The 19,534-nt window shown below is 34.8% G+C and overlaps 1 protein-coding gene across 1 annotated transcript in view; it reads left to right on the top strand.

The window, feature by feature from the left end:
• Positions 1–19,503, top strand: part of LOC147070706 (uncharacterized) — a 35,559-nt gene extending 16,056 nt beyond the window's left edge. Inside the window, exon 2 of the mRNA XM_085948858.1 lies at positions 16,578–19,503. Coding sequence (XP_085804984.1) covers positions 16,579–18,285 — 1,707 coding nt within the window. The 5' untranslated portion in view covers position 16,578 and the 3' untranslated portion in view covers positions 18,286–19,503. The remainder of the gene's footprint in view (positions 1–16,577) is intronic.
• The last annotated feature ends 31 nt before the right edge of the window (positions 19,504–19,534 follow it).

Below are 19,534 nucleotides of genomic sequence, written 5' to 3'. Positions count from 1 at the left end.
TCACTTTTCATGTGTTAGTATTATTTATTATTGATAAAATGCCATTTTAAGATATTGATGAATGTTTATTCAATGCAATTGAATGACAGAAACCATTGGACAGACGCCTGCGATGCGCTGGGCTCACATGCGTCTAATCTCCGAGAAGTCGTAAGTAACCTAGAATCTGTTTCTAACGTAATGAGTAATGACACTAATACGCCATTACAATAAAGGTTATATTACTATAAATTCTCGAAGCTTGTATCGCATAATGGAAATGGATACGTCATATGGTCACGTGACGTCTACCTATACATCTGTGAATGACTTTCATGCACGATTTCTTGTGCGCGCCGATATGAAGTGAGTTGTCCATTTAATATGTCATTGCTTCGGGGTTATTCGAATTGCTCTCCAGTCGGCGCGTACTAACTCTTATGCATTTGAATCCTTTGTAGAATGAGATATTTACCGCGGAGACGGGATGATACAATATATGTATTTTTTTACATAACATAATAGTGATGTGGGGATGAACCCTACAAACCCCCAAGGTTGAGCCGCCCCTGCCTGTCCCTATTAAAGTCAAACAGGACGAACCAATAATTAGCGAAGAGAACGTACTAGCATCAAGCGTAGAAAGGTTGCATACTTAGGTCATATTTTGTATGTATGATTTAATCCTTTAGGGATATGTGGTAATTTGATACGACTAGCCGCCAGTCCGGAAAATTGTACGCGTGAAACAGATGGCTGTATAGCATTGAGATATCTAAATAAAAATAAGACAGAAGTAAATAGGTAGGGAGGTAAATTAGAAATACCTACAATCTTATTGTATATTTATATAGATTTCTGTATGCTTCAAAAGTATGTGCTCGTAAAATGCTCTAAAATCAACGCGTCATTTTTTTGATACAACATCTCACGGTGAACTATAATACGGCATACCTACATACAATGTACATATAACCGACTAGCCCAGGATAGTTTGCAGAGTCTTTTGCTCGTAAGGATTCTGTTAAATAAAATCATAATATACACATACTATTTGCTACATGAAGTTTTTTAACTAATTAATTTTTGGCAGATGACGCAGTACTTATGATGTGTGGTCTTGTGGTGTGATAGCTTAAGATATTTTTACGTGGTATATAATATTATACAATAAATAATTACATATTGTTATTACATAGAACTGTATCGATTATTTTTATGAGAATGCTTCGCATCTACAGCATCTATGGTCCGCACGCCACTGGTAGATATATTTCAATGGTTCTTGTCGGCTTACAGGAAGCCAGTGGCAAACACATTCTGAAAATACCCGATATACTGGATTATTTGATAGGTCTGCTTATTTATTGTAAACAAAGTGTGTTTACAGAACAATTAATAGACAGAAATATCTGATCAACAATTTTAATTTCACGTTAGACGAATTGATTTAACGTATACAATATTCTTATTTCAAATGAAATTACATCAGTAGGTAAAAGTAAATTTAAAAAAAAAACCGCACAAGAAAGAAAACAAAATTAATACAAAATTTTATTTAAGAAAAAGTAAAGTATAATTTTTGCTAGTAAATGGACCGTATGAGATTTTTACAGTGACGTCCCGAGGGGGTAGGCAGATTGAGCATCGTTTGGGGCGGCAGTTATCCAAAGGGCGGCAAATCGAAGAGAATCACTAGGTATATATAGAAATAACTACCTAAACTTAGTAATGACGGAAATATCTTTCCATTAAAAAAATCAGCTCACTGGTTGGAAACAAAATGTATTAATTAGGTACTATAAAAGTTTTAACAGGATTTTTTGTCGGGCTCGCGATGTCTAGTTTACTTCCGTTATTCTTAGACATTACGTTTTTGGTGAACAGCAATGACACGTGCATATGTACACAGTGCTCGAAATGGAAAATTTCACGAACAGGAACGCTCGACAATTTTCCAAAAATGTGTGATATTAGATATAATAATATCTGTAATATAAAAATATCTTTTACTTTTACATGATGTACTTTTTTTATCATCATCTTCGCCCAATACGCTATCGGCTATAACAATTAGTGGTAACATACAAATATAGAGTCATTTTAGTTTACGAAATCGTTTTCTAAAAAATACATTAATAATTATACAAATATAAATAACTAAACGTATATGAATCTAATTGGAGTGGGAAACATTATTAAAAAACACGAAACAATAGACAAACTAATTACAATTTCCCATTGGTTTCGTTAGTAGTTTGAATAAAAATATGCAACTAAGAGTGGATAGAAATATGAGTGAAGATACTTCGGTTTAAACAAAATACATGCCGCTTTTTTCAAAGCTCTGATTTTTCGTAAATTCGAAATATTTTGATTATGGTAAACTATTTTTTAATCAAATCAAAATCCATCGTATACGAAAAAGCAAGGGCATGGTTTTTAATAAATTAATTAAAAAAGTATGTAATACGCAAGATTTACAAATGTAGCATTATTTATTAAAAATGAATCATTTTAAACAACCTCAGAAGTGTAGGTACATATTATTAGAAAAAAAATATTTACATCATGTGGACATGTAGGATAATTTTTTCTAATAGGTTTCCAATGTTATAGAAATTGTTATATACAGGGAAATTTTTCATATATTTATCCTATTGGATTCTGATTGATTTATTTTAATATTTTTATTTCGTATTGTACCTTAAACAATACATTTTTTTTAACATGCATACGATGTTCACGAATATGTATCTATATTAATTATGGAATTATTTGATTTAAGTTGTTAAATCTATTATAATATTAGTTTAACCATCAAAAACACAGTTCATTCAACCCGAAAAATATCCATAAGTATAAAATTAAAACAATAAAAATATATGATAGAAGATAAAAAACACAACTTAAAATTATTAAATTTGGAAAAATAAGGAGTCTAATTTTGTCGCTTCCTCTGATGAAAACGCTTATCATTGGCTGCATACAACTTAATATTGATAAACGACCAATGAACGACCTCGATTGCATTATGAAATACAAAAACTATGAACGCGTCAAACCCATGTAAATTTCGCTAACATAAAAATATGATAAATGGACAATTCGGCCAATTATGGTTGTCTCGATACAAAATTTAAAGTTTCATTACAAAAAACAATTGCCTACCACTGCAGTAAAGATAATATATGTATTGAATGTGTTTCATTTAAAAATTTAAAAGTTCCAGTGTGCATTATAACTATTACGTTATTAACTCACTATATTTAGGCATGTAACTTAACCTTAACTGTATTAAAATAATATGTTTGAACTTGCAAAAAAGTAAGTGTCTCGTTTTATAAATTAATAATACAGTAAATCTACATTCCAATGTAAAATAGCTTCCAACATTTCCTTACAATCATAAAAACCTTTTTTTTCAAAATACATTATTGTTCCATACGACAATGCAATAAATCTTACTTACCCCAGTGCATTTCTTTGTGTACAATTTTATTGTTTTATCACCATTGACGCAAAAGAGTAATATGTCTATTGGTGCATTCAAGGCCAAATTCGTTGAAAAAAGTATTGTCTTGAAAAAAGGTTATTTCTCAAATACGCTGTCTTACACTTACTCTATCACTATTTCAAAAAAACTTAAGTAAATTATGTACGGGTCATAGAAAATCCAGTGGTTCTAAACCAGTAAAACTATTTTTTAATAAAAAAAATATTTATGTTTTTGTACCTTTGTACATATCAATTCATTTTCGTAAATTTTAAATCTAACCCGGAACGTAATAATATTAAGTATGACGCTTGAGGATTTTACTAGACGACTCGCTGTCCGTCGGATATTTAACGAACCGGTACGCCATTTTCGAGGTTTTAACGAACAGGAACGCCATCCTTAAGAATCCCACGAACAGGAACGGCGCTCCGGGGCGTTCCGCTCCATTCCGAGCGCTGTATGTACATAATTTAAAATGTATTCAAAAATATGTTTGACAGTTTAACAATTTGCGAGTTTTGGAAGTTGTGAATTTTTTAAATGTACCTATCTGAACCTTTATACTCACAATATTGCCTATTGAAGCAGAGATGGCATTTAAATTAGATTTAGTGATATATCTTGTTAGTAATGTATCCATACAACACATTACTTAGATATTGGATTCATGAAAGGATGATAAAAAGTACTGTATAAAAAAAAGTGGCGGCATTTTGGCACTGCCTAGGGGCGACATTTTGTCTAGGGACGTTACTGGATTTTCACCCCAACGCCCACCACAGAGATGAAATTATATTAACAGACTTTTTAAGAGGAATGGTAGCTAGCCATTCACCCATCCCATTAGGTCCGTTCAACGGTCAAGCTAAGTTGTGTACTTAGTTGTGTAGTAAGCTTATCGAAATAATTGGTGATGTATAAATAATAGCATCGTCATAATATAATATAAAAGATAGCATCGCAAGTTATTGCAATCCAACTAATTATAGGTACCTAAAGATGGCGTAATAACTCTAAAAAAAAAAAGTTACACTTCCAATAGAAAAATAATTTAAAAAAATGGTTGTCTCATATTTTTCTTTGGTCACCCGAGTGACCTTTTTTTTCTTTTTTTTTAAACGAATTGTATTATATTTGAAGACAGCATATTGGAAAATCTCTCCACTGTACTCGATGTCTACGAAATGTGGTTACGTGGTCATCGATGGGTTAAGTTTTCATTCGAATTGGCGCGAAAATTGGCGCGATTCCCGCCTGGCTTCCTGTGAACCAACTTGTACAATTTCAATTGGTCGACAACCTCCGATAGAAGACGTACCAAAACAATCAGATTCGACCATGCCCGAAACCTGTCACTTGTTAAACAATAGCCATTCATCCCATATCGAGATTAGTAAAGATTCGCCAGAACGATATTGAGACAAAAATAAAATAATTACTTTCACTGTCATTCTCGACAGGTCTTTCACTTTCAGCATCGGTTGGTGGAAAGTTTTTATCGGCTCGCCGAGATGCTTACGTCTATAATAATATAATAATATACAACAAGGATAGCGAACCTTTTACGTACGCGTGCCGAAATTTCCCAAATAATATTTTTCAACTGTGTCGTGCCAAGCAGGTTTTTTATGGCGATTTTTTTTTTGTTTTCTAAAAAAATACTTTTTAAGAATTCTATTAAAAAGGTTTTAAAAAAATACAATTGAGTTATTGATATTCTATCTTTTACCGTATTTCTAGCCGAAGGCATTTCTTTTATTCATTGAATATTTTTTCCCTTGTTTTCAAATTACTCAGAGAGATCGTGGAAGCATTTAAACAACTATGCTTTCATATTATATTTTCCATCACTGAGCGGTTTTCCATTTTACCACGTTTTTCTTAGCTCGTATTCTTGTTTGTCCGGTGGTTGTTTATCCAGTACAAATCTTGCAATCGATTCTCCAATGCATTCTTAATACTTTTAATCATCTTTAAGTAGAATTTAATTCATTTTCAGTTAATTCTGTTTTGTATGAAAAGTTATTTCGGAATGAATCCGTAATCCAATCCACTATTATTGGTTGCTAAGGGGGTGGTCCTAGTAACTTAATTATTAATGTTCACGTGCGTTACTATGGACATCAAAATTACATTTCAGTATTCTATATTTGTTTGTTTAAGCAAAATAGCAAAAAAATGATTTGTTGACAATTGCCTTATTTGTCCTAAATTATTAATACATAGAATTGTCATGTTTATATGATTTAACAGAAAATTTAAAAACGTGGTATATAAAAAGTTCTTTTTATCTTGTAATTATTTAGAGATTATGTTAGAGGTAAAATAAAAAGCAGTTATTATATTTGAATGACTGGCGATAATTAATTTCATAAGGTTTGTTGATTGTATATTTTAATTTTTAATTCCCTGATCCTAAGGACCGACCTATGCAATCGTATATTTACATTAAACGTAATGATTATTCTTTAAAATGATTTATTTGCCTGCAATTTTTTATACAATTTGTCATTATGTATGGATGAATTTCGTCGTTTCCGTTTCCGCATCGATTGGTAGGTACCTAAACATAATATGAAAAACCGAAGAAAATACGCATGGCTATGTCGTCATTATTTTTTATTATTATATATAAGTATATATTTATTTGTAAAACTTTTTTATAAAAAAACATTTTTAAAATATGTAAGTAAATAATCAAGCCCTCCGCATGAGCCGATTTTAGTGAGTAATGTTTTACCAAGTGCATAGCCAACACGCCAGTGTTGCCATAATATAATTTATAAAAACATCGCTTGTAAAATTATAACATTGGAAGAAATATTCGATATCTGGCAACACTACGACACGCACACTGTCACACATATTTTCGAATAACCCTGGAAAGGGTCGCGGTGGAAGCGTGAAAGGGGCGACGCCAGTGCGTGAAAAAGTTCGTCATGTTTTGAAGGACAAACACATGGAATAGATCTATCTATATTTTTCTATAATCTAAGTATATAATACTAATGTTTCTTTTCTCTTCAAAATGAAACATTCGTGTGCCATCCAAAATCATCTCGCGTGCCATAGGTTCGCCATCCCTGATATACACGTACCAATGTATTTATTCTGCAATCTGCATGGTCGCCATCTCGAAACATCGGTAACACATATTATTATCAAGCGTCGCGAGATATCAACAAGTAGGCAATCGATTATGGCAATGTATGGCAATTATGTTACTACACTTTACTACACACACGCGCGTGTTATTGAAACCAGTATTCCATATACACAATGAAATTAAATAAATAGTTTTAGGGCAATATAATATATCTTCTTCTTATTGTGCCATCCCCTAGCGGAGGGTCGGCCACCATCGAGGCGATCTTAGATTCGTCGTCTACTACCCGGAACAGTTCAGTGGAGCTGCACTCGTACCAATCACGAAGGTTCTTAAGCCACGAAATGCGGCGCTTACCGTTGATCTTTCCTTGAATGACAAGTTGGGGAATGCTGTAATTTTGTCCTCTGATAATGTGAGAAAATATTTTTTGCTCTTTTTTACGGTTAATTTAATTAAAATAATATTTTAACATGAGATATATATACTTAATAGTATTGTTCATATTATGTTAAGATTATTAGGTACCAGTGGCGAGGGGTGGAGGTAGGCTGTTAGGATTCTACATAAATAATGCACACACTAAGCTTTGTCAGTCACGCTTATTTCTTTTCATTGAATTAAGACTACTATTTTACAGATGGTGATGGTTAGTTTTTAAAATCCAATTAAACCAACTCATAATAGATAATTAGTTAGCTAGAAAAATTAATTTGGCCATCTGAACTAGATGGGCCATAAAACAAAAAATCGAACACACTTGTTTTTATAAAATGTATATAAAATTAGATAACTAGGTAAGTATGTTAATATTTTCAGAACATTATCGAGCACTCCGGTGGGTGAAATTTTCCATTTCGAGCGCTGAATACAACAATAATTACGAGAATGTTGTCATGATTTTTTTGCCGGCTCTCACATCTAAACTCGTCCGTCTACAACGTGTCGAATACGTCGATGTGACGTCATCGTTATTCACAAAACACATGTTATCTTATGGACCTTATGGATCTTATGGAAATTCTTTCTCAACTTTCTTCTTTAAGCACTACGGTGCATGGTTGCAGCATCAGTCCCGTGCGGCTCCGTCTCGGGACGGAATGAGCATTTAAAATCACTTCTTTCTGACACGTTTAAAGCGTCATAGAAAGCGGCCGTGCATATCCACGGCAGTGCATATATGACGGGTGGTGGTGGGAACTTTAACTAACCTTCGCACACTGCTGGAATAAAACATTTTAGTTTGAAAAAAAGCATCTGGACGCACATGCAACTATTTTCACCCAAAATGCAGCGCAGGTATAATCCTGAAATGTCGCACTTCGTCATTAATTTTGGCTTGCAGAATGACGTCACTGTCCTCGCACGGCCTTGCTATACGCACATAAGAAAGCTGCATGTTGCGCTCAGTTTTGATCAGGAAACGCACCGGAGCGCTGTTCCTGTTCGTGAAATTCTAAAAGATACCGTTCCGGCTCGTGGATTTTTTGAAAATTGCGTTCCGTTTCATGTTATTGAGATAATATTGCATGTAGTTTTTAAAGTTGTAAGAACTGATTCGTGGGAAAAAAATTTCGCCTGCGGCGCTGACAAATTACGTATATTATTTATTAATGATTAGTCCTACATGGTCTATACTATAATATAGGCTGTTCGGACTTTAGATGTGTTTACAAAAAGGGCTAAAGGAGCTACAGGTCCAGAACCTTGCAGCAAAGGAATACACAAATGTACGAGCTTCTACAATTTTGAAGATAAAAGCCCAATTCTAAGAAAGGGGGAAGGGGGGGGGGTTATGTCTATTAGCGCAGAACCCCTTCAAGTATAAATGAAACCCTGATTATTAGGCATATCGCCCTTATGATATCCGAAAAATATTTAACATAATTTGATATTTTTGAATTCAGCGCTCCGGTTCGTAAGATTTTCTATTTCGAGCACTGGTTTTGATTTATGACTATTATCCCAGTCAGATTTTTTTGTGCGATTGGGCTTAGGTTTCGATTTTTTTATATATTATGACGTTACTTTATAGTTTATAATGAAACCAATAAAAAGGCAGCTTTATTGAAACCCGCCACTGCTCTTAGAAGTTGTAATATCTTTATTCGTTGCTTCGTTTGACCTATGCAACGCATAACCAGCTGCCTTATGAAGTACTGTATTATGTCTTTTTTAGACCCAACTCTTCGCCTAGTAATACATAATAATATTGTCTAGTATCTACTCACCGAATCGGTTTAATATAGGTATGATGTCAAGGTTATCATGATTTTTTGTAAGGCTAACTTAAAAAAAATGATACATTTTTTTATGAAGTGTATTAATTTATTCTGCTAACATACCAACGTGTCAGCCATTTTGCGTCGACTTTTTCAAATAATTTACTTTATATTAATTGCGACAATAAAACGAATTTTTTATCACTTAACATTATTATCAATTACCTATTATAATAATACAAAGTCATATAATATCCAAAACCACACATTATAAAACAAGTGTTGCTTAATGATGTATAATGATTATAAAACTACAAATTATTTATTATAGGAGTCGTATAGTATCAAAAGTAGAACTGTCGTAAATATATTGAAATTTAACTAAGTAAGTATGCCAAATTATTCTTCTGACCATAATGTAGGACTAGCAATATAATATTCGAATCAAAATCATATCTGTGTGGTATAAAATTGTGATGGAACATAGGGCTTGGTATCAGAATTTGAACTGTTCAATACTTTGGAAACAAAAGTAGAACTGTTTTGAATTTGAATTGAATTTCTAATTTCTAAATGTAGAAACATATTTCATACTATTATAACACTAAAAAACCCAACAAACCGTTTTTCGTCATTTTCTCGAAATGATGAATAACGCACAGATCTACTTCTGATACGATACGACTCAATGAAAATCGCACCAAATCACTCAAGTGTACTCATTTAATCCATATCGTATAGTATACATACAGAGTAGTTTATTATTAATTTAAGGGTTAAATCTTTCGCGTCTTTATTTGAAGACATAATATTATATTTTCCTTTTTATAATTCGTCAAACGATTATTTTCCGACTGCCTTTCTTCAAGGCATGCTCGTTTCTCACTCTCTTGCATATCGTAGGTCACTTCTGCTCTTGTGACATTTTTGCCTGATGTCACGAAGCCTATACAGACCACGTGTTGCTTAGGGGCGGTAAGTTAAGGAATGAATACTTAATACCTATCATTACAACTTTTGAAAGCAGTGATGGTACTCCATTAAGCGGACAATCGACATTTTCACAAAACTTATTCTCAAAAAGCGGTGATTTTAGTTATGTGAAGGTCTCTGGTGCTGACAGGTTTGGAGGTACTCTTTGTGAAGATATTTTCTGTACAATAAACCGTCATTATACAACGGGGAGTAATGTTGAGACTGTTGAGAGTGATTGTCCTGGGCCAGAATGCACATGCGGGCACAACCATCAAGACGCTGAACACGTCCTCTGGGACTGTCCGTCGATGGGATCCGACCGAGCGGATCTGTTCGCCAGGGTCCGTCCACACACGGGCCCGATTGGCCACGCCGACTTGATATCAACCAAGGCCAATTTTGAGGCATTTGAAAAATTGACTGCGTCATAATATAGAGGACGGAATAATTCCGATCCCTCCTTAGATTCATCACTTTCAACTCCTGACTCCTCTGTTTTGGTAAAGTTTCAGTACACGAGTACAGAGGACACTTGTCATTAAAGATAAATGACGGCAGAGCAAGTCAAGATTCTTTTTATTTTCTAACTAAGGTTGACACATCAGTCTCGTGCAGCATCGCTTTGGGACAATGAAGTGTGGCACTAAAATCTTTTCATTCTGACACGTTTATAGCGCCAAAGAAAGCGGCCGTGCACAAACCGCGGCTGTATGTGTCGCTACATTTCAAAATCAGCCAAGTCCACCTTTAGGTATTTTTTACTTTTTTGTGAATTGCTGAATTTTGTGAAGAACTACTGCTTTCTAACATTTCTGCATTATCAAAATGTGGAATGCATTAATTTTAAATATTCTATACTCCAAATAATATAAACTTTCACCTCTGTGACTGTGTATTTGAGAAAACAAAAAGCTGTTTTTCTCATATTCATCTATTATGGACTTGGCTGATTTTGAAATCTAGCGACACGTATATATACATGGCTTGTGGTGATGGGGCAACTCAAATCAGTGTCCGTCCAAGAATAGAATACCCTATCTCCAAACTGCAACGAACACAAAACAATGATATAAATCGTGTTAGGAAGAACGCAAACTGTACCTGTCTAATAAATAAGAAAATGCTCGATTAGTAAATATAACAGTTGAGTAATATTATATTTCCGCATCTGTGTAAAAGTCTTTCGTGCATATTTACACAACAATTAGTTGAATAACAGCTTTATACCGTACACCCACTGTTTACTATCTTTTGATTACAAAACACTACCGGTAAAATTTAATATCACTTTCGTTGCACGAAAACCTGTCACAGGTATAAACCCACTCACTTAGGTACCTGTTTATGTGGCTTTATTTTAATTTCACTTATTATCTCGAAGCCGGTACCGGTTTAATGTTTACACTAATTTTACAGAAATCGACAGTGAAGTGAAGTCAGTAACGCGATCGCATTGCAGTTAGATATTATCAAAATGCATTGCAGTTCATTTGGTTGGATGAATGATTACCGGATATATTATAATATTATAAGACTTTTCAAGGCATAATAAAAACTTACCAATAATTATTAACAAACAGATCTCGTGACCCCGGGCTAAAACGGTATGGAATCGTGGGAGTTAAATGTTTTTGATGAGGAGTTGCTCCAGGGAGTAAAGCGCGAATCAAATTGAGGTGCATGTCGCCTACTGTCACGCTGTCAAGTAATACTAGTTCAAATGTCGCAATTAGATAGGAGGTTCGTATCATAATTGGTTAATGCACAGTGGCGCGATACCCATGGTTAAACGGATTGAAATCCCGACGAGCATATTATTTTTTTCAAATATGATTTTTTCGGTACTGTTCGGTTATACGGAATACAGCGGAAAACGCATTTTGAAAATAGCCGATAAACTGGATTATTTGTTAGGTTAACCTAAACCACCATTTTTTCTAGTTGGTAATAATATATCTGAGATGTTTTCAAGTTATGTGAGTTTAAGATATATGTGTTATGATTAGTGGAGGTATATGGATGCAAACGTTGCTCTAAGAATGACAAAAGGAATCCATTCCATAGCATGGTTTGCATTCATACACCTACACTACACTACTTCATCTTCATCATAACACATATCTCTTGATAATGGCCTCTGCAACAAGCCCGAAACGTCGAGGAAAGAACGAAGAAGTACCGACACTCGGTGGAAACTTGAGAATGTATTACGATACAAAGACAACCGTAAAAATCTTAAACATTATATTAAATACCCGAATAATCCCGGAATACAATTTACACACACGCGAGATGTTACACATATAGTTGGGTTTCGAGAATTTCCCGACGGGAATTCTCGAGAAATTTTCGAGATTTTCCATCCCGAATCTCGAGAATTGAAATTCTTAACATTTCGGGAAATCCCAGATCCCGAGAATCTTTTCTCGGGATTCGGGATTTCTTTATTATCAATTAATATTAATTGAAAAAATGATTTTCTGTATGAAAAAAGTGGACTGAAACGTTGACGTTTAAAAGACTGATCACAATTAAGCCAACGTCGACTCAAAATGAGCGCAATTCTTGCAACATCAGGGAATTTTGTGTCTCAAAAGCCTACTGTCAGACGCAGCGGTTGACAGTGTGTTTTTTAAAATCCCATTTTAATAAGTAATGTTTTTAATTGTTTTTGTTTTCTTACTTCTATTGTGTTTGTCTTCTTACATAAATAAAAAAAAACAATTTTTTTTGGAATTTGTCTGTTTTTACACTGATTTTAGGATTTTTACAGGTTTTTTTAAAATCTCGAGAATTCCCGAGAATTCTTTTCTGGAAATCCCGAATGTCGAGATTGAGATTATCTCGGGAAATACCCAACTTTAGTACAACACATAATCATGAGAGTACTATTTGAACTCACTTTTTTATGAGTGCAGTACGTTCTCAAATTGTAATAGGTCAATCACGCCATGAATTATTGTTATAAAGTAGGTATGTAGGTACATATTTTGCAAAATGTATATACTTATATTATAATGTGTGCCAATCACGATATGGACAACGGATCATTTTTTACTGCTATCAATGGCATGCGATAATAATTAATCATAAGTCAATAGTGTACTTATTGAACTACCGTGTCCTGGTTTGATTCCATCCAGCCTACTGGAGCGGATGATTGAATGTCGGCCATATTAATTTATTATAGTACACACTACCTACATCAAAGTTTGCGCTTCAACTAACCATAAACGTGATGATAAATTCGCCATAAAAATATCACTTGTGGGTATAAAAAAATATGGTGACATACTTTCCTTCAGTGGCGTTTGCGGAATTGTATCCAATCATTTCTAGGTTTACCATATTACGGTTAAAAGCTCAAGGCTTTATTTAATTAGATTATCATTATAAGCGTTTTTCGAAAAGAAAAAGAAAACAATACGAGCTAATGATGATAATTTTTTTCAATGGAAAGCTTTTTTTCGCTCTCGATGTGCCCCTTCTAATCAGTGTTGCCAACTGTCGTTGACAAAAACATACCAGACGGGGTACGAAAACAAACTGTTTGGCAGGAAAAAACGCTAGATGTTCTGAAAATAAAATTGCAAGTAAATTTACTTATTCTACCAAGAACGAAGTCAACACATTTCCTTCAGTCAAATTGATGTCACATACCTAAGCACACATTAAATTATATGATACCATTTCACTATGAATGCTCCTATTGTTTTAATGTGTATGTTGTTTTATTTCTCACGCTACTAAAACAGGTACCTACCGACCTATCTGCATTAAGTATGTATGTGATAGTCATAACTAAATATCTAGCGTATTTTCAGCACATTTAAAGCTGTTGGAGGGATCAAAAAATGCTAGCAAAAACGCCACAAGCCATTTGCATTTTTTGTATCGAAAAATGCTAGATCTGGTAAGAGAAATGCTAAATTGGCAACGGTGCTTCTAATGAGCGTGCGACAACCTCCATCCACCCACGTAATATTCGAACTATTGCTTAAAATCAATTGTGATTTTCTTTGACGCAAATGACGGAATCAATTCACTATACGATTTAAAAGGGGTCTCGAAAACCAGTCACACAATTTGTTAAATCACAAATGAAGTGTAGAAGCATTTATCTAACATCAAAATAGCCTATAAAACATCCACAAAAACAAGGGAATAGACACACTGTTTTTTCTACTAGCTAGAATTTATGGTGGGTATTTATTTTATGTTTTATCGCGGGGGCCTTAAAATCAGTCAGTACCTCGGGCCTCCGAGTCTCTAAATCCGTTACTGGTTGAAATGTATACATATACTGCTACTTCCTGCGATTTGTAGTTGCATCTAACCGTCGTAATTTGTGCTGAGTCTTAAGGACGTAAATTGTCGAAACCGGTGAAACACTTAGAATGAGTAAAATGTTATTCAAATTCAAATTCATTTTTTTTTATACTTACCGTGAACATTACAAATTATTAATTTCAGACGTTCACAACATGACATTTAAAAACAAAATAAACAGTGTAAAGAAGAAATAAGTATATGCAGTACCTATCATAAAAACAGTATGAACAGTAAAGTAAAAAGTACAAAAATTATAAAAAATATAAATTATAAAGCACGGAAGCACACCGAATGAGCTAAGTGGACCCTATTTTAAGAATTTATAAAACAACGTCCACCTATACTCATGCTCACGTAGGTGGAATATATCAACAACCGAAGCGATTTTATTGAACAAAGTTATTGCCCTCCCAATTAGCATCACAAATGGCAGGTTAGTTCTGCTCCTCGGGAGAACAAACAATTGATGCTCCCGATTTCTAAGATAGTTATCAGGGACACATAAATCATGTATTATAAATATGTATGCGATATACGTACGCTTCTGTTGTATAGGTATATATTTTTTTTGTGATTTTACCGAGGCTTTGACTGCGACTCGCTGTCATATCGCCTCTTCTCTTCTAGAAGGGGATCCGTCGATCAGGTCTTCACTCCTATTCTGTTAAATAACTTTACAATTTTGCCTAGCTCTTCCGTCTTACCCACCGCCAGGACACCCTTCAATTCGTCGACATTCTCATAGATATCCGCAATTCGCAGCTGTACTCTGTGAAGTTCATATTGAGGGCATTGTAGTGCTATAATATGTACAATGTCCTCTAAAACATGACATTCATCGCAGAGTTGCGATTCGCTTCTTCCCATGAGGACATCAAATCTTTTGCCCATTGTGTGCCCTGTTCTTAGCCTCAGTATTAACTTAAGCTCATTCCTCGTCAAAGGAGACTCTACAAACCAGAGCACCTCTCGTGGTGATGGTAGAATAGACTTACTCCATTTCCCCTTTTATAATGATGCCCTATGGTGGAAATCTATCTATCCACATACTTTGGCCCATTTTCCCATAATTTACATAGCTTTCAGCAGTAGAAGAAATACGATTATGAATTACGAATATGTATTCTGAATTTAATTTGATTAGGCCTCTCAATTATCCACGCCACTGAAATATTTTGAATAATGTGTCGAGTGTCGGCTGTCAGCCATCACCTGTGCAATTTCGCTTGCAGTAATACGAAATACAGTTATTTTCAACCTGAATTACCGCCGGTTTCTCCTTGAATATATGCACTAACTGACCTGGTATATTTTTCATAATTTTCAGCCTGCATGTGCTTTTAAACAAGAAATTACTCCGTCTACCATATGTCCAATCAACCAGACAGAAAATAATACAATAGAAATTAGATCTTTACGTTGAATTCTTATAAATTATTATCAATTTCACGATTTGGTGGTTTATTCCAGATTACCCAGAATAATAATTAAACAGAATGATTAGGCATGCAGGTAGGTACTAGATAATAAATCATATTTAAAATTCAAAATTTATTTATTTTACATAATGGTAAACATAACAAATTACATATTTAAGGCGTTCACGACGTGACATAAAAATATAGACAACTCAAAGAGATTGGACTCCTCCCACAGAGGTAGCACACAAATAATGTCAGTGCGTACTCGTTTTGTGAGAAAAAGTTTTATCTCTCTGAAATTATGTACACTTTGCTGCAAATGGGCCATACTCGGACATAAAAAAGCGCCCCACTGAGTATTTTTTTTTTATCAACACTTCAGCTTACAACCAATTTATGATAAACGTATTTTCATTATAAAAAGTTCCCGCAATACAAACTTTATTAGGATTCAGGGTTAGAAAGAATCAATCTCTTTGAGACAACTAGTTTTTTTATAAGTACGTATATTTAAACAAAAGACATTCTGTAAGAAGAGTAAAAAAGTAGACCATTTTAATACCTACATTATAATAACAATAAATTACTTATATCTAAACTGATCTTCATGCAAATGAAATATGTAAGTATACAAGTTGAACATACGTATTGCCCGTCCACCTGGCATTACCAGTGACAGGTTAGTTCCGCACCCTGTCAGAACATCAATTATTAATGCTTCTGATTGCTAAGGATCAATCAGGGACACACGGGTCAATACTACCAATAATTGCAGAAGTTCTCATTTACACAACGTATAAATCGGGTAAAATACGTGCGCAAAATATAGATAATTATCTTACCTAAGCGTACCTAAGAAAAAATCAGTCTGATGAAACCACGGATAGAATCCATGCAGCCAAACGTAAAGGAGTCTCTTTCTTCCATCATGTGGTCGTACATCAACTGATGTGGGAGCCTTACCAGCTTCAAAATTTAAATTAAATAGGTTTTTCATTTTGCATAATATAATGGATGTCTTTACAGTTTTCTTTATCTTACAGGATGTCACTTCGCGTGAGGCTCGCCCTGGCGATCTTCGGCTGCTGGTGCTGTTTCGCTGTGTCTGCCGCACCACTAATCTCCGAAAATTCCATCGATACCGGAGGCCCAGAGGACCAGGTCGCTGACGTCGACGAGACCATCAAGAGAGTCGAAGAGATTCTCAAAGCCAATCCAGATCTACCCAGGCTATCCAAAGAAGACATATTACTTCTCCTCACTAACATCACGACAGAAGACAAGCTTAATACTACTGAGGAAGACGCTGTTACTGAAGAATCAACAACGGAATATGCGCAGAAGAAAGGTGCCAGGGCGATAATGGTCGTACTTCCATATAAACCTGAAGATGGAGACATGGAAGAGTTATACACAAGACCTCCAATTGTAAAAATGCTAACAACTGAAACTCTGCCTCGATTTACCAAAGACTCAGAAGGCAAATACCAGAACCACAAGTATCTGCAGAAAACTAAAACTGACACATTGAAAAGTGGGTCTACCACTGAAGCTCCTAATGCTCAATTCTGGCATAGTCAATCTCAAAAGGTTATGAATAGTCTTAATAAACAAAACCATAAGATTACTTCAACTTCTAAGCCAGAGTTAGAAAAATTTACCCCACAAGAAAAGCCATTTAAAAAACTGCCATCTCTGCCTTCAAGTTTTCAGACCGTATTAAATCCTCAACTGGAAAACCCAGAAATCATCGTGGTTAAGAAAGATGCAGTAGACGACACTCAGCAAAGTGAATCTGGAATTATTGTACCGTCACTTCTAGAAAGTGATAAAATTAAAATGGAGCCAGCATCTATTGAGGGTCTTGAAGAATTGATCAATTCCATGACGCAGTATAAAGATGCACCCGAACAAATGTATCCTGTGTATAATAGCAAATCACCTACTCCAGATGTACAGGAAATAATTGAATCGTATGGATTATCAGGATCCAGTCCTGTCAACGATCAACTATCATTAGAAACATCTCCGTATGCTGCGTTCAAACCTCTACCCACTGGTAAAGTGTCACAAAATGATATGGACCCAAAAGATCTCAGTGAACTATTGGCCGAATTCGGCATTTTAGATTCAGACGTGAGAAATATAAATCTAAGTGCAGAGGGTCAGATACCAGAAGCTCCAGTCAAAATCGAAACGCAGCAATCTGACTTCATAGACGCTGACATGTTTCCTGCAGGAATGGCTAGCATGCTCACAGATTTAGGGTTATCTTCAAAGAAAGGCAGAAAATTAACAACATCAGTAAACGAAGAAGATTTTAAAGATATAGATGCTGAATCATCACAGCAATCCGTTTTTCTAAGTCCTGGACCGGATCCACTGTCAATTGATGAGTTAGGAGCAGTCAACGATCAAATCCAAAACGATATATCAAAAAGACAACAATCCTTCAATATAACGACAGAAGTAACAGAGGTCACGACTGCAGCACCGAAAATAGAAACAACGACTGTCGAAGAACTAAAAGAGGGACCCAGCATTGCGGACCTGGAGAGTTCTTTCGGGGCAAGTCCCGCCGATGACGATCCTTCGGAGGCTGAGCTGCCTCCTCCCAGGAAGAACGGATTCTATTACATGCTGGATTGGAACTCTTTCTTGGAAGTAGGGGACGGTGATACGAAAGTTAACATCAGATTCGATCCGAAATTGGGAGATCCGCAGAGGTTTATTTCAGTGTCGGTACCGTAAAACCAGAACTGGTTCTAGTTAATTAATGCAAGGTCTTTCGTTATTAAAATTCCTACTTATCATAAATGAACGTTTTGGAAGGAAAATAATTAACTTTTAACAGAGCACGTTACATTGACTGTAATTTATTAATAATTGTACCTATATAATATACTTTTATTGGTGCATACACAGTTTCATCATCATCATCATCGTTCAGCCTGTTTCAATCCACGGCTAGATAAATGCTTTCTCAAGCTTTCTCCACTTCTCTCGGTTCTTTGTTCTTCGCGACCACTTAGTTTCAAACCGACGAAACTTAGGGCGGCCGTTCGGTCGTTTTATATCCTTAGGGTAGCTATGTGGCGGCCCATCTCTTTTTGACATACTCTATAGTTTTAACATACCTACAACAATCCATGCCATCTTATGCAACTCTTAATTTTTGAATTCCTCGTAAAGGCCGAATTATCCTATTCTCACGCAAATCGTCTGCCAAGTATTGTCACTTTGAACCGTTAACTGGAGTCGTGACCAAAATAGAATAATTCATATTTTTCGCTCACGACTCAGTCAAGGATCGTTGACTGAAGACAGTTGACAAAATGTTCTCGGTAATCGTTGACCCAACTGACACTGATCATCTATTGAGTTATACGCGCATAATAGCAACTATTCTATTTTGGCCACGACTCTAGGAAGACGATTCAAAATGACATTTCACGATCGTGGGCAATCGGGGCAGACGATCGGCTTGAGAGTCTGCCGTTGTAACTTGAACTTTATTAAGAGACCAAGCTTGAAATGCATACGTGAGCAAGAAATATAAATTACCTAGCTCTTGAAAATTACGGACACGGTTTCTAAATAATTAAATTATAGTATTATGTGTGAACATGAAAAGCTTGCATAATTGTTTATTTCGAAAGAAGATCGACATCATCATCTAAATATCATCATAATTTATTGGTGAATAATGAAAATAAAATAGGTAAATTATTATTCCAATATTGTCTATGAAACGTGAGTGTTATTTTGTGCTGAAATATAAAACATTATTATTGTGAATCTATTTAAGGAGATATTAGTGTTATTTTGCTACCTATATAGTACTTATTTAAGTATAGTTTATGTAAATAAAATGCCATTATTAATTATTGTCAATAGAAGCTTGTATGTTGGTATATATACGAATTTAAGAATTGTGAAATGAATAAAAATAAAGAGAATATTATGGTGAATTGTATTAATTATTCATACATATAATATT

Source organism: Rhyacophila brunnea, unplaced genomic scaffold (assembly GCF_057557595.1).
Source record: "Rhyacophila brunnea isolate RB1 unplaced genomic scaffold, BYU_Rbru_1.0 scaffold_21, whole genome shotgun sequence".
In the NCBI taxonomy this organism is placed as follows: domain Eukaryota; kingdom Metazoa; phylum Arthropoda; class Insecta; order Trichoptera; family Rhyacophilidae; genus Rhyacophila; species Rhyacophila brunnea.
The sequence above is the reverse complement of the archived record's forward strand: the minus strand, read 5'-3'. Positions and strand labels throughout refer to the sequence as shown.